Genomic DNA, 14,949 nt, shown 5'->3' on the forward strand with positions numbered 1-14,949 from the left:
CATCTGCTACTATGGGCGGCTCTTCTGGGAGTGGGGTGATGGTGTCCGAGTACACAACTCTCAGAAGTGCCAGGATCCTGAGAAACTGTCCAAGGAGGACATCCTCTCCTTCATTCAGGCACATAGTGTCTGAGGATCCAGCCCAGGAGATCATGCCACCTTCCCCTACCCCCCCAAGGACCCGTGGTGGCTGTCCTAAGGAGGGAGGGGGCTGATGGTCCTCTTTGGAACAAGATAACAGGCCACAGATGAGACGGACCACGTCCTCCTTAGAGGAGAAAGAATGGCATCATTGCACATCAAGGATAGTGTATGACCTTCTCACCCCTACTCCTCCTGGGTTACAGCCTTCCCTTCCCCCGCAACACTTTGGGAGTATTTGGAAGGAGCTAAGGAAGATGGGGCTGCTTTTGCTCCTGGTATAACCATTTCAGTTCCCATCTCTAGGAGGACATGATGGGACCTCTGCCCGTTAGGAGGTGTGGCCTAGAACATAGCTGCTCCCCTTGTTTGGATCACGAGGGTCACTCCTGGTCTCTTGGCTGGCTGGGGAGCAGAGGCAGTGGTTTTAGGGCACTAGACAAAATATCATTGCTGAAGCCTCAGAGCTCCTGGGGTTTCGTACCCTTCTCCTTCCCGGAGTCTGGCCTCTTGCTTGGCTTTCCCGGGAGTCCTTCCTTTTCACCCAAGTAGCTGCGCTATTTGGGCAGGGTGATGGGCAGAGGAAGAAAGATGGCAACTGTTGAACATGCCAGTCCTTGTATCTACCCCCTCCCCTTGACAGCCCCTAGAACCTGACTTCTGAGAGTTTTTTTTCATTTTTTTTAAATGTGTATGTCCTTTGGAGTATCTAGAACCTTCTTTCTAGAGCTGTCTCCTACCCCAGTCTTCCCTTCTAGTCCAAGCCTAGAAAGGGCAAACTACTCTAAAAGATGAGGAAACAGCACTAACAGTTATCTTACCAAGGAACCTGGCCTTAGTCCTGGAGCAGTACCTTTTGTTGAAGGTGAGGGGAGTGGTAGCCATAGGAGTCCCTGTGGGCTACTTTTCTGTCACTGCATGATGCCCAGTATAAGTGGTTGGCCCAGGTTGCCAAAGAGACGAAACTGGAGGGTATGAATGGAATTTCTCAGGCTTGAGATCATTCTCCTCCCCTCTTTTTCCCCTAACAAAAGGCACAACTTGCTTCCATGTTTTCTCATGGGGTCTTCGACTGTTACCTCTCCTATGGACACAGAGGGGTTAGGGACCCCAGGTCTCGAGAAGGGGAAGGAAGCAGGTCTGTGAGCCATTTGATTAGAGAAGGAAGGGTGAGAGTACTTGGAACTGATAAGCCAGTTCTCTCTCTGCCTTCCCTGGGGCCCAGGCTGGAGGGCCAGAAGGAAAGATTTCCTTTGCTGGGCCTATTTCCATGGTGAGAGGCAGGGGGTTGCAGGGCTGGGGTGGGGGGGTTCTCCACATGGGGTGGACCAACAGTTGTCCTCTAGCCCGAATTTGGGAGTAGTAGTCCTGCCTACAAAGGTGGCTAATTTCCGCCCAATACCGGTTAGGGGTGTGTGTGTAAATGTCTCAGATCATTAAAGGAAAAAGATATTTTTAAAACCCGTGTTATTTTGTACCGATGGTTGGCACTTTGTAGTGTGGCAACTGGCTGACTTGGTTGTAGACCGTCTGGGCTGTGAGGTGTTGCAGAAGGGGTTGTCTAAAAGCCGCTTTCAAATCCAGAGGCTCAGACACCCTGGAAAACGGAGTTCCTTTCGGGAAGTCTGCGGTGGTTAAGCTCTCATGTTTCTCCTTGGAAACGTGGAATGGAGGCCGAGATTGGATTCTCTTCCTGACAAGGCCGAGGTGGAAGGACCTGCCTTGCTCAGTTATATAAATCACACAGCTGGCCAGTCGGTGGCACATCACAATCCAAGATCTGTCTGGGAGACTAAAATAGCAGAAGCAACAGACTAATTAATGTCACGTTAGACTATGGCAGGAGGGGAGAGAAGGGTGGGTTCACTGCAGCTCCCCCTAGGCCTCCCGGCCTGCTGCAAAGTATGTCTCCCCCCCACCCCCCTCCAGGACCAGGTCAGCCTGGAGAGCTCCTACAGCGGCCCCCTTCCTCCTCCCTCCCCCAGGGTCCCTCCTTAATGTGTCATGGCCTCTGTTCCCCTGAGCTCTTTTCCTCCCTGCTTTACATACTTAATTGGTTTAATCTTGCCTCCTTGCTGCCTGAGCCCCTCCATCATTTTAGTTGCTTTGCTCTGGCCTCTCTCCAGTCTCCTCTCCTCTGCCCCATGTCCTCATGCTGTGGCAGGGGAGGGGCAGCGCAGGTGGGATGTGGGCCGGCCAGTCACACTACCGGTGACCTCCCTGGCCGCAAAGCTGATTCTGTCACTCCTACCTCTGCCTCACAGCAGTTTCCCCCCCTCTCAGACAGATTAGCTCTCTGGGCCCTGGAGCTCTACAGCTCCCAAGGCCTAATGTTTCTGCAGCCATTGAATTCAAGGGGCTTCTTAGGCCTGTGAGGCTGCAGCCTGAGGAAAGGCACTCCCAGATGAAGCACTTGGAAGTTGCCCGTTCGCCCTCTGTGGGGTGCTCCCCTCTCACTTAGCCCCTAGGGACTTCTTGGGACTGGTCTCTCCCCAACACATCCTCCTTCTCCCCAGCCCACCTCCTGCTTCAGGAAGATGCATTTACTTGGCAAACAGCTGTGTCTAAACACTCTTTATTGGCCATTCTCCCTGGGAAGAGCCATTTCTCCGCTGATGTCCAGGCCCCAGAAGCTGGGAGGCTTGAGTACGACACAGGGGCTTCCTAGTGTCCAGGCTTGGGCAGGCAACAGGTAAGAATCCAGAAAGAGAGCCTGACTTTCCATTCTCACCCCTGTCTCCAAAAGCATGGCGGCTTCCTGTGGCTTATGCTGGAAACCAGCAGGGCTACATGGTCCAGTAGACGTAGATGAGCAGAAGGAGCAAGAAGATGGCCATGGACAGCAGTGTGTTCTTACAGTTCTCTCTCCGGAGGGACTTCAGCTCCCTTTCTGGGAAGAAAGACCCAGGAGGAGTTGGGGAAGGGGAGCCTCTGAGCACCCCCCCCCCATCCCTTCTTGGTCACACTCTTCCCCCCTCACTTTTTTTCTTTTTGGAATGTTATATTTTTATTACAAAAATGGTAAAACATTTTCTTAGTGTTGTCTCATGTACATAGTCTGTGTAGTATGTAATCTTTGAGGGAATCAGATAATGGGATTGACTATACACTGAAATAAAGAAACAACTTTTTTTCTTAAAAGAACCAGACATTTGGACACATTCTCAATTCAGATTAAATGGTGTGTAACCAAGTAATAGTTTTTTTTTAAACCCATACCTTTTTCTCTTAGAAACAATACTGTATATTGGTTCTAAGACAGAAGAGTGGCAAGGGCTAGGCAATGGGGGTAAGTGACTTGCCCAGGGTTACACAGCCTGGCCCTCCTATCTCTAGGCCAGTCTAGCTTAGTGGGCCCCTAGAACCTTTTTAAAAGGCAAAGTTAATTACTGAGGTAAGAAGAGTAGGATATTGGTTCTCCTTAAATCTCAGCTCCTTTTCCCACAAATACCTGAAACATCACTGTGTCCCCCCTCCCCGCATGCAGACTGGCTCTGGGGCACCCACGTTTAACTCCAGCGTAACGCTGCAGACTTTCCACCCACCCAAGCCTAGGGCAGCTTTCTCATCTCTTCCCCCTATGTGCTGTTTGAGCCCAACGAGGACATCCACAATATCCAGAGGAATGGAGACCAGGGAGAGAACTGACCTTTCATCTTAGAACCAAGGCAGAAGAGCAGGAGGAACCTGGCATCAGGATTCAGTGATGGGCCCAAGGACACACAGCTAGGAAGGGTCTGAGGCTGCATTTGAACCCAGGACTTCTGACTCCAGCCCTAGCACTATCTACTGTGTTATCTAACTTCTAGAACAAATTTTACTTAGTACGGGGAAACGGGAAGGGACTCTAAACCCTAATGAATGATTACTGAAGATTCATGAAGCTAATTTGTTGGGCATCATGAGACTACAATGATGTAAAAGACCAAAACTGTCCATAAAAACTTACTTAAAAAAAAGTAAATCATGTAAGAGTAGAGACCAAACATTTTTGAGTTGTTTTGGAGCAGGAGAGTGACTGGCCTAAGATCATGTTGTTCATGGCAGAACCAAGAGAAAGTCAAGCCTGCTCTCTGGGCAAAGGGACCACCTCTGTACCTGCCCCCCCTCCCCCATCCACAGGGAGCCACCAGCTGTGCTGAGGGGTGACATGGCACAGCAGAAAGTACCAGACTCAAATTCAGGAGCCTGTGTCCAAATCCCGCTTCACACTCCCTGGCTATGAGAGAACATGCCTAAACCTCAGTCTGTTTCCTTATCTATAAAATGGGAACATTAATAGGAAGAGCTGACTGGCTAGAAGTGAGGACACAGGCTCAGGGAGATGAAATTGCTTCCCCAAGGCCAGAGACGAAGTTTCAGAGGTGGAATCAGAATCCAGGTCTTCCAACCCCTGAGTCTATGGTATTTGGCTAGTTTTAATCCAATCCCACAAGCACTTTTTAGGGTTCAATATACAATGCACTCTGCTGGGTTTAGGAACATGGACAAAAATAAGAATTACACTCTACTGGGTAAACAGGTAAGTATATTCATTTGAGAGGGGAGAGCGGACTGAAATGGGAGTGCATCAGCCTCTGCTCGGACAAGTCCAGGGACAGCAAAGTTGCCACTTTGGCATGCCATGTGTGAAGTGGGGTATAAAACAATTTTGCACTTTTATTTTCGAGACAGTAGGGAGCCATTGAGATTTCTTGAGCAGGAGAGTGATACTGTAAGATCTGTGCTTTAAGAAGATTATTTTGGCAGCTGTGTGGTGGACAGATTCAAGGTGAGATCTGGAGGGTGGGAGTCCAAATCAGCTGTTAGAAGTGCCCAGGAAAGCAGGGAAGCAAGGGACGTGATTGGAGACTCGGAGGGAGGGAGTGTTAAAGAGTGACAGAGGACTGTGATGATAGGGTAGGATGGAGATAATGAGTAACTCAACAAGGTTTGGTTTTTTTTTAAACTTCCCATATGTCTTTGAATCAATACTGTATTTTGGTTCCAAGGCAGAAGAATAGTAAGGATTAGGCAATGGAAGTGAAGTGACTTGCCCAAGGTCACACAGCTGGGAAGTGTCTGAGGCCAAATTTGAACCGGACCTGTCTCAATCCACTGAACCACCCAGCTGCTACAGCAAGATTTTAAAAGGAAAATGCTTCCCAGTAGCCCATAGCACTGACTGTAACTGAGTTAGCCGGGAGAGGCTCGAGGCCTCTTCTCCCTGGAGGTGCTCCGTGACCCGGCAGTGTGCATTCGCCAGCCATCCCCTGTGGGGCCTGGCCTGGCCCTGCAGGTTGCCTCCCCTCCTGCGGCGGGGCTGGGGGCAGTGAGGGAGGAAGGAGTGGTCCCTGATGATCTCCCCGATTCTCTCAGTCTGGGCCCTGTTCCATCGCCCAGCAGGTGGCAGCACGACCCCACTCTGGGCTCTGTGCAAGAAGAGACATGGGGGCTGCCCACCCGGACCCATGGGAACAGCGGGCCGGCCTCACCGAATACGGAGGGCCCGAGAGAGGAACCCCCCACAAGAGGGCGCTCTGAGGGAATGCCCCTGCCGTCCGGCCGCGCCAGCTGCGGCTTCCCCTGGGCCCCCCTAAACCCCAGAGGCAGAGGCGTTCTCCAGCCTGGAGGCTCCTCGGTGAAGGCTGCGCGTTCCCTCCTTTCCCGTCCCCTGGCGGGCTCGGAGCAGGGGGCCTCTCCAGTTCTAGCCCCGCCCCCAGTGCTGGAGCCTGGTCCGGGGCTCCCTGCGACTCTCCCTCTTCCTGAGGGCGTCTACTGCTACTCTGAGTAGGGATACCTCGTGCAGAGAAGGAAAACCTCAGTTTCCCAGAGAAGGACGCCCCCCCCCCCCCGAGTTTCCCCTCTACTAAATGAGGGTCCCGTGACTTCGGAAGGGTCCTCTTGTCTCTGGCGGACTCGGAGCCACGCCCCCTTACCCCCCCAATCTGGGCGCCCGGGAGATCTTACCGTAGCCGCAGGCTCTGCTCGTCAGGTTGTTTTTTTCCTTCTCCAGCGCTCTCCTGGAAGGGGGAGGGGGCAGAGAAGCGGCTTGGCCTTCCCTCCCTCCCTCTAGTGCCACCCGTATGTCCCTCGTGCCGGAGGGAGCAGGGCAAGCGGTGGGCACAGTCGACTTCCCTGATGACGGAGACAGGAGATCCCGTAGAAGGCCACGGCTGACCGAGCCGGGAGAGGGGCACTGTGGAAGGGCCATCAGCCCCGTGGGCCTCCACCCTTCTGGGCCTGCAGAGAGCCCGGGGGCCAAGCCTAGGGCAGGGGAGAAGAGCCTCTGGGAGACTGGGCATTAGACCCTGGGGGGAGATGGCGGAGTTGGGAAGAAAGCTGGTGCTTCTCCCTGCAATGGTGCCTCTCGGGGATGCCTGCCAGCTCTGGGCCATGCCAAAAAAGCCCGGGGAGGGCCGAGAGAGACCCATGCGGAGCAGGCAGAGGGGCCCACCGGCCGTGGCAGTACCTGGCTTCCGGGCTCAGCTCCTCAGTACGAAGGCGGCCGGTCACTTCCTCCAGGCTCCTCCGGCACAGGGTCAGCTTCTCTTCAAGCCCATCTATCTGAAACACAAACTCCAGGTAACCCCCCGCCCCCGCAGAGGCGGGGCCAGGGGCCCAGGGGCCCCCAGATGGCTGCTGGGAGAACGGGCCTGAGTCAGGCCCAGGCAAGGAGGGGCCTCCAGAAGTGTGGCCCAGCTCAGCGGGGGCTAATCCCCTCACCCAAGGCAGGCCTGTTCACCCTGGGCTACCTGATGGGCCTGTGGGGCTTCCCACAGGTCGAATGAAGGAAATATGTGCACAGCAGCTTACTTTAGAAGCAGCCACGCACATTTTCGCACTGGCTCCTCGTCCATTTCAGGGAGGCCATCTTAGGGGAATCATTCTGGTTGCCTGGTAATATTTTTGTCAAAAGCTACCAAAAGGAACCGCTAGAATCACTGACAAATGGAAGATCTCCCATTCCCTTGTCTGGAGGTTGGTAAATTGAGGAATCTGTCTTGTTAAATAAAATAGAGCCAAACGCTTTCATTCTTAAGTATGGATTTTGATGGAACTGGGCTTAGTAGAGAGTATTCAGCTTGGCACTCACACGGATTCATTTCCTGTGGCCTGGCCCTAGCCACTTCTCACCCCCCACCCCCACCTGGGATCTCCTTGGGACTATAAGGGTGGGGAGAAGGCCCTGGACCATTTAGACATGGTGCAGTAAACAAAGTGCGGGGCCTGGAATCAGGAAAATTCCTCTTCCCCAGTTCAAGTCTGGCCTTGGACACTTCCTACCCGTGTGACCCTGGCCAAGTCACTTGTCTACTTTTATCTCCGTTTCCTGGTCTGTAAAATGAACTAGAGAAGGAAATGACAAAACTCCTCCAGGATCTTTGCCAAGAAAGCCTCAAATAGGGTCAAGAAGAATCAGATAAGACCCAATAGCAATAACTGAATCTGACTGAATCACGTGTCTGGATTGTCCTTGGAGCTCCCAGGTTCTCACAATATCACATGATGAGGGGAGTGAGACATGGTGGAGGCATTTCCTGGCCATTTCCAAGTCATGCTCCCTGCAGTCTGGGCCTCCTCAGCCTCATCTTTTTCTCCTCTCCTTATCCCCTATTAGAATGTAATCCCTTTGAGGGCAAGGGCTGTTTCCTCTTTGTGAGTGTTTGACACACAGCACTTTAAGACTTTGTTCATTCTGCCCATTTGACAGATGGGGAAATAAGCCCGAAGAAATGAAGTCTTTTTTTTTTTTTACAGAAATGGTTTCTTTCTTCAACCTGGTTCTCTGCTTCCTCCCTTTGGGGGCCTTTTCCTATATTTTGGGACCTGTGCTTCCTGGGTGTAGGAGGCCAGAGACCAGGCTGAAAACTCCTTTTCCATAGAGGAATCACAGGAGTTGGTAGAGAGAGCCCAGAACAGCTGGTAAGGAGACTGAACTCCTTTAACTGGTATTTTCTTAGCGACAGTTCTAAGACAGAAGGGCAAGGCTGGGCAAACAAGGTTAAGTGACTTGCCTGGGATCACACAGCTAGGAAGTGTCTGAGGCTGGATTAGAACCCAGGCCTGTCACTCTCTCCACAGATCTGGACCTCTCTCTTCTGTGGCCATAGTGTCCTCTTCGGTTGACAGCTGCTTCCCTGCACAGGCCCATGCCCAGCCTAGCTAACAGCCCTTCAGGTAACCCATCTTAAACCTCTGCTAGCTCAGAATTCCTTACCCCAGCCCTGTGGGAGGGAGCAACCGCAGAGATTTGTGTTAATTGCCTGGTTAATTGTTTCATTAATCTGCTAATGGGCACCAAGGGGACCCCATGGGGAGCCAGCCACTGCAATGAAGTGGTGCATATGCCCCAAGAGGAGGAGGGGCAAGCCTTGACAGTGCCCAGGCCAGCAGGTCATCTGTGGCTCCAGACCTGGAGGGACTGAAGAAGCTTTTGGGTATCTACTAAGCCTCTTTAGGTCGGGCTTGCCCTCCAACCATCCCAGCCAGAGCCATCTGCTTCCTACCAATGCAGCCTCATCTTTTATCACTTCAGCCCCCACTTCAATCAGAGAAGGACAAGAACTGGGGAAAGGAGGCCTGAGAGGAAAGATGGGGAAGAAGAGGAGGTCGAGAAGCAAAAGCAAGGGGGAGAGGAGGAAGGGGGGGTAGGGAAAAAGAGCCCCCCAGGCCCTAGTAAAGAAGTCACCCCATGTCCATCAATTGGGGAATGGCGCAACAAATTGTGGTATATGTTGGTGATGGAATACTATTGTGCTCAAAGGAATAATAAAGTGGAGGAATTCCATGGAGACTGGAACGACCTCCAGGAAGTGATGCAGAGTGAAAGGAGCAGAACCAGGAAAACATTGTACACAGAGACTGATACACTGTGGTACAATCGAAGGTAATGGACTTCTCCATTAGTGGCAATGCAGTGATCCAGGACAATTCAGAGGGACTTATGAGAAAGAACACTATCCACATCCAGAGGAAGAGCTGTGGGAGCAGAAACACAGAAGAAAAACATATGATTGATCACATGGGTCGAGGGGGATACGATTAGAGTTTCTAAAAGATCAATCCACTGCAAATATGAATAACATAGAAATAGATTTTGAACAATGATACATGTGTAACATAGTAGAACTGTTTGTTAGCTCTGGGAAGGGGAGAATCATGAATCATATAACCATGGAAAAATATTCTAAATAAATAACTTAAAAAAAATGTCACCCAGGACCTTTCAGAGACTTGTCTTATAAGCTGGAACTTAGAAGGTCTGTGGGATCCCTCAGTGGGTGCTTGGCATGGTCTCTGCTCAGAAGAAGCTTAACATTCAGCCGATTTGGTTTCTGCCCTCTGGGATTTGGGAGATGGATATAGGAACAGTAGAAGAATCCTAGCCTGGAAACCAGAGGATCTGGGTTCAAATCTTGGCTCTGTGGGACTTTACCAAACCTTTGTGAGCCTCCATTTCTCTTGGAAGGTTTTTCCAGCTCAGATGTTTCCTCATTCTAGTCTGGGAGGCAGCAACTCCAGCGTTTCCCATCAACTCGTAGGGTGGTTTGTCTATAGCCAGAGCAGCCATCACTGGTAAAGAAATAACCCTGGGCAGGCAGGGAGGATGAAGGGAAGGGGACTCCTGAGGAAACCTCAAGAATTCTCTGGCTGATTCTGGAATCTCTGGTTTGTCCCACTTTGCCATTGGGGAGTGTTCCAGGGCAACAGCTGAAAGGTTTTCTTTTATATCCCTGAAGCACTCACTATATAGCATGCAGAAAAGAGCTGCATTTGTAGTCTAAGGACTTGGGTTTGAGTCTTTTACAACTTACTCATGGTATGATCTTGGACAACTCCACTAATCCCCTTTAAGTTTCCTCATCTGTAAAATGGGCTACATTCTTGTCAATCAATTGAAAAGTATTATTAATGCCTGGTATATCAATACTATGTCAGGAATTAAATAAGCAAATGTAAAAGTGAGCCAGTTCCTGCCCTCAAGGAACTTACTTTCTGTTGTGGGGATAGAGATGAGATATGATGCACCTAAGTAAATAGGGGAAGCTACAGCTCAGTGGTTAAGAATACTAGCTCTGGAATCAGGAAGACCTGAGTTCAAATCTGAACTCAAACACTCCTAGCAGTGTGACCCTAGGCAAGTAAGTCATTTAACCTGACTGCCTGACAAAAGGACCCACTGGAAAAGGCAAACCACTGGATACCCAGGGCAAATCACTTAGCTCCTATTTGCCTCAGTTTCCTCATCTATAAAATGGGGACACATGGGAAGAGGAAATGGCAAACCACTTGGGCATCTCTGGCAAGAAAACATTGTCCATGGGGCCACACAGAGTCCTGGTGAGAGGGTGCAGGCAGAGGACTGGTCAGGTGGTTGATGCTATGGGCTAGGAAAGAAGGGATGAGGTCCTGGCCAGAGTGCTTGTGGTGTGGGCACAAAGGGGCCGTGTCCAAGGTGTACTGCAGAGACAGAATGAATAAAGAGAACCTGGCAAGTGACCGGGCACAGAAAGTGAGCTAGAGGAGGAGAGGGGAGCCTGGTGTGACTTCATCTTAGACCTGGCCCCCAGGGGGAAGGCGATGAGAAAGTTAAGGGGGATTTGCCAAGATAATCAGACTCAGAGGGTTTGAGCTGCCTGTGAGACATGGGGATGGGGTGGAGGTCAAGTAGCTGCTGGGAGATGCTGGCCCGGAGTTTGGCTCTAGATCTCTGCTCTTTGATCTGGCCCCTGGGAACCCTCCACTGCCATCAGCTCTGATTCGCACCTTGAGCCAAGGCCACTGAGAGGTAGGCCTCCAGCCCAGGATCAGGCCCTTGGAGCAGGAGTGCTCTTGGCCCCAGCAACTGGGGCCAAAGGGCTGCTGGCCAAGCTCCCAACGGTTCTTCCTGAAGTCCTCCAGTCCTCCTAGGATGGGCCTTGGTGCCCTAGATCCCAGGAGGAGCCCTGAGGATGGGCTTTATGTCATGCTTGCTTAGGAAGAATAAACCCTCTGATCTCTGGAAAGGGCTTGTGTGTTTCCACTCTTCCCCAGCTCCAGGGAGGCGCCAGGTGCCCAAACAATAAACAATCTCTAGGGAGCAAGAAGCATGTCTCATGCTAAGCAAAATCCTGAAATTGAGGTTGGCAAGTGATTAGTGGCCACGCCAAGCTGCCACCGGGCTCTGGGCACTGCCCGCGGAGCTGGCAGCTTGAGGCCTTTATCTGCATGGAACCCAATTCATCTACAGCTCCCCTGGATATTCCCACTTTCATTCACCACTTTTTAATGAGGCTTAAATGGGTGAACACAAATCAAGGTTTTAGGGACTTCAAGTTCTAACCTCCCTCCATGAATATTTATGCTCCACCAAGGGCCCTCTCCTCTTAGTTTCTAAACAGCAATTTCCCCTTCTTTAAAATCCAGCTGCTGTTGATATGGGACTGGGGTGGGGGTAGGGGGTGGAGGCTGAAGTAGGGAGAGAGGCGGAGAGGGCTCAAGGATTTCCATTCAGCCGTGACTTTATCCTCGGGAGAGGACCCAGCTTGACAGCAGGATTCCCGGGGTTGGCCAGTGCAGGAAATTGGCAAACGAGCCATACTCTCCTTCAGCATTCACTGAAGCAAAAGCAGTTCTTGAGTATCTGTGCTAATGGGCCAGGGGAAGGGAAACTGAGTGAAATCCCTGGATGACTACCCCATGGGGTGGTGAGTGCTGCAGGGGGGAGGAGAGGCTTCTTGGGCCCTGCCCAAGGCGGGGCATGATCACTGGGCCTCTTGGTAGCTGGGGCTTTGTAAGGAGAGGGGACAGAAGGCCGGATGGGAGTACATTGTGGGGAGGATGAGTCCTGAAGAAGTATCCAGAGCAGAGTCCTGGTGTCAGACTTGGTTCTGTCCTGTTCTCCTCCATGTGAGGAGGGCCATTGACAACTGGGACCCCATTCAAAGGAGAAGAAACTGCAGTGCTGAAGATGCAGAGACACGTAGGAAGAGAATTTGGGGGGCAACTGGGTAGCTCAGTGAACTGAGAGCCAGACCTAGAGACAGGAAATGTGGTCTCAGATACTTCCTAGCTGTGTGACCCTGAGCAAGTCACTTTACCCTGTTGGCTTCAGTTTCCTCATCTGGAGAAGGAAATAGCCAACTACTCCAGGATCTTTGCCAAGAAAACCCCAACTGAGGTCATGAAGTGTCAGATATGCATGACTGACCACAAACGGAACAGGGCCCAATGACTAACTTCTCAGAGGGTGACCATCCAGGAACAGGAAGGTATGGCTCCCTCTTGTCTAGCAAAGTGGGTATCAAAGGGAGTAATATGAGACATCCCGCTGCTAGCCTGGCTCTAACCTATGTCCATCTGGACTGGTCTCTCATTACTACCCCAGGGCATACTCTTTCTCACCCAACTGGCCAGTTGGCTGGTTTTTCACACAAAACATTCCACTGGCTGCCCCCAAGTCCTTTCATGGTGCCTCTCCTCTCCCTAATCTGCCTCTTGAAATCCCTCAATCCCTTCAAGGAGCCATTCATTCTTCATGTCCCCACTGAGCACCCCTTCCTCCCCACCCCCCGGAATGAGTTCATACTGTTTTGATTTTTTCTTCATTCCCCTTCCCCTCCCACCCATGCCATGCATATGGTAGGTACTTAATAAAGGCTTGTTGAATAAATGTTAGTTCAATCAACCAATGAGTATTAAGGATCTACTATGTGCCAGACACTTGGTTAGGTGCTAAGGATACAAGTACAAAGAATGAAACTATCTCTTACTTGCAAAGGGCTTACATTCAAATGGGTGAATCACCAAGGATATATAAAAATATATAGGACACAAAATGAAAAAACACAAATATAGTCACATAAAAATAAGAAAGTAAGGTTGATCCCACAAAATCATTGCTTTTCCTGTTTTTCAAAAAATTCTTTCTTTCTGGCTTAGATTTGATAGAATTGGTTCCAAGGCAGAAGAGCAGTAAGGACTAGGCAACTGGGATTGATTTGCCCAGGGTCACACAGGAAGTATCTGAGGGCACATTTGAACCCAGGACCTCCCATCTCTAGGTCTGGCTCTCAATCCACTAAGCTGCCTAGCGTTTTTACACATCACTTATTCTTAAGCAAAATGTTTCAGAGTGCCAGTCTTTTATTTGATTCTATCTGAACCAAAGATCTTTTAGTACAAAAAACTAGTTGACTATGTACATATAGAGAAGCCACCTGGAAATTATAAAATCCACAAGGAAGAAAAGAACTTTGAGGCCATCTAATCCAGTCTCTTCATTTTCACAGATGAGGAAACTGAGACCCACAGGGTTGTGACTTATTTTAGGTCACACAAGTGCTATGTAGCAGAGGGATTCACTTCTAGCTCCATATTTGACACCAAATCTGGGGTTCTTCCCACCATGCCAAGTCGCTGATGTTGATATGATGTTGGCACTCATCCCATTTCCCAGTCTTTTTTTTTTTAAACTTGAAATACTTTTTTCATTTACACGTAGAGATAATTTTTAACAATTGTTGTCTGACATTTTGAGATTCAGATTTTCTCCCTCCCTCGCTCCTCCCCAAGGCAGTAAATAGTCTGATATGGGTTCTACCGTGCTGTCATTGAATCCATATTTGCATCTAGTCTTTTTTTCATATTGAATCCTTTTACACTCTCTGATGGAGTCAAACTGGTCTGCTAGTTTCTCCCAGCACATGACATTCCATCTTTTGTCTCTAGACTTTGATTTGAGTGGTCCCCCATGTCCGAAATGCACTTCTTTCTCCTTTCTACCTCAGAGATGGCCTGGCTTTCTTGAAAAGTCTGGCTGAGATGCCTCTTCCTACCCAATGGCACTAATATTAGTCTTTTCTCCTTCTTGAGATTACTTTGTGTTCATTTGAATATACACTTTGTACTTGTTGGAATACGGGCCACATCTTTCAGTAGAATGTCAGCCCTTTGAGGGCAGGCACAACCTCATCTTGGTTCTAGTAGGCCCAGCCCCTCGCACAGTGCCTAGACACTTAAATATGCTTACTGAATTGAACTGAGAGAACACTAAGGAAATGCTAGGCTGGACAGCTCCTCTCCAAGTCAGCTCAGTGTCCACAGTGGGCAAGGGAAGCAGACATCAACCAGTTGCCCTGGGGGTAAAGACCATGCCCGGAATTCTTTTCTGTCTCTCAGAACATCAAGCACAGGATTAATAGATAGCTCCTCGAATTAGGCTCTCTTCTTTATCTTGCCTGTGAGCTATACTTTGTACATTTGTTATAGACATGCAAGACCCTGGATCTTATTGCTAGAATCTCTATTGGTTTTCTTTTTGCTATGTGGTAGCTGATGCTCTCTATGGTATCTAACCCAGTAGAGAAAGGTAAGCAGTTTTCCCCTTCTTCTCCCCCTTTCCCAGTTCCAATTTAAAGCCTATTTTATCAGATAAATACTAGGAGAATAAAAGCTGGAGACAGAAAAAAATAGGAAGGAACGCCATTCCCTTTGCTTCCCTCACCAACTGCAAGATTTCAGCCCCAATTTATACGCCTCATCTTGTGTCTTACTGGGCTGGATGGAGACGACAGGAGGAGTGGAAGAATGGGGAAGGTTCTTAAGGGCTGCTATGTCACAGTAGGACTTATTTTAGATGCTTGGGGGGGGGGGGCTTGAGGTCAACAGGATGAGCAGATAGGGAAGAAAGTAAAATAATCTGGGTGCGGGGAGAAAAAAGAAAGAGGCCTAGTAGGTAGGATACGGTAGAGAAGGGGCTCCCAGGGCCACTCAAGAAGTTTAATGCTAAAGATGACCTATTTCTAGATGACCTTGGTGCATAAAAGAAGCAGACCCTGGAGAAGA

General features: G+C 50.0%; 2 protein-coding genes across 6 annotated transcripts in view; one reads left to right on the forward strand and one right to left on the reverse strand.

The window, feature by feature from the left end:
- CMTR1 (cap methyltransferase 1) overlaps nucleotides 1–1,602 on the forward strand; it is a 74,032-nt gene extending 72,430 nt beyond the window's left edge. For both annotated transcript variants that reach the window (XM_001379166.5, XM_016431030.2), the window contains exon 24: nucleotides 1–1,602. In XM_001379166.5, the coding sequence (XP_001379203.2) occupies nucleotides 1–133 (133 nt within the window). In that variant the 3' untranslated portion in view covers nucleotides 134–1,602.
- The window catches only part of CCDC167 (coiled-coil domain containing 167), a 27,441-nt gene continuing 14,083 nt past the window's right edge, over nucleotides 1,592–14,949 (reverse strand). The window contains exons 2-5 of one of the 4 annotated variants that reach the window (XR_008916530.1): nucleotides 6,593–6,687; nucleotides 6,091–6,143; nucleotides 2,873–3,031; nucleotides 1,592–1,933 (exon numbers count right to left, since the gene is read on the reverse strand). Coding sequence is in view for 3 of the 4 variants with exons in the window: in XM_007483820.3 (XP_007483882.1) it covers nucleotides 2,928–3,031; nucleotides 6,091–6,143; nucleotides 6,593–6,687; nucleotides 6,937–6,957 (273 nt within the window). In the remaining variant the exon portion in view is untranslated. Of the gene's footprint in view, nucleotides 1,934–2,700; nucleotides 3,032–6,090; nucleotides 6,144–6,592; nucleotides 6,688–6,936; nucleotides 7,075–14,949 lie in introns of those variants that run through there. The other 3 variants (XM_007483820.3, XM_007483821.3, XM_007483818.3) reach the window with 3 other exon arrangements.

Source organism: Monodelphis domestica, chromosome 2 (assembly GCF_027887165.1).
Source record: "Monodelphis domestica isolate mMonDom1 chromosome 2, mMonDom1.pri, whole genome shotgun sequence".
In the NCBI taxonomy this organism is placed as follows: domain Eukaryota; kingdom Metazoa; phylum Chordata; class Mammalia; order Didelphimorphia; family Didelphidae; genus Monodelphis; species Monodelphis domestica.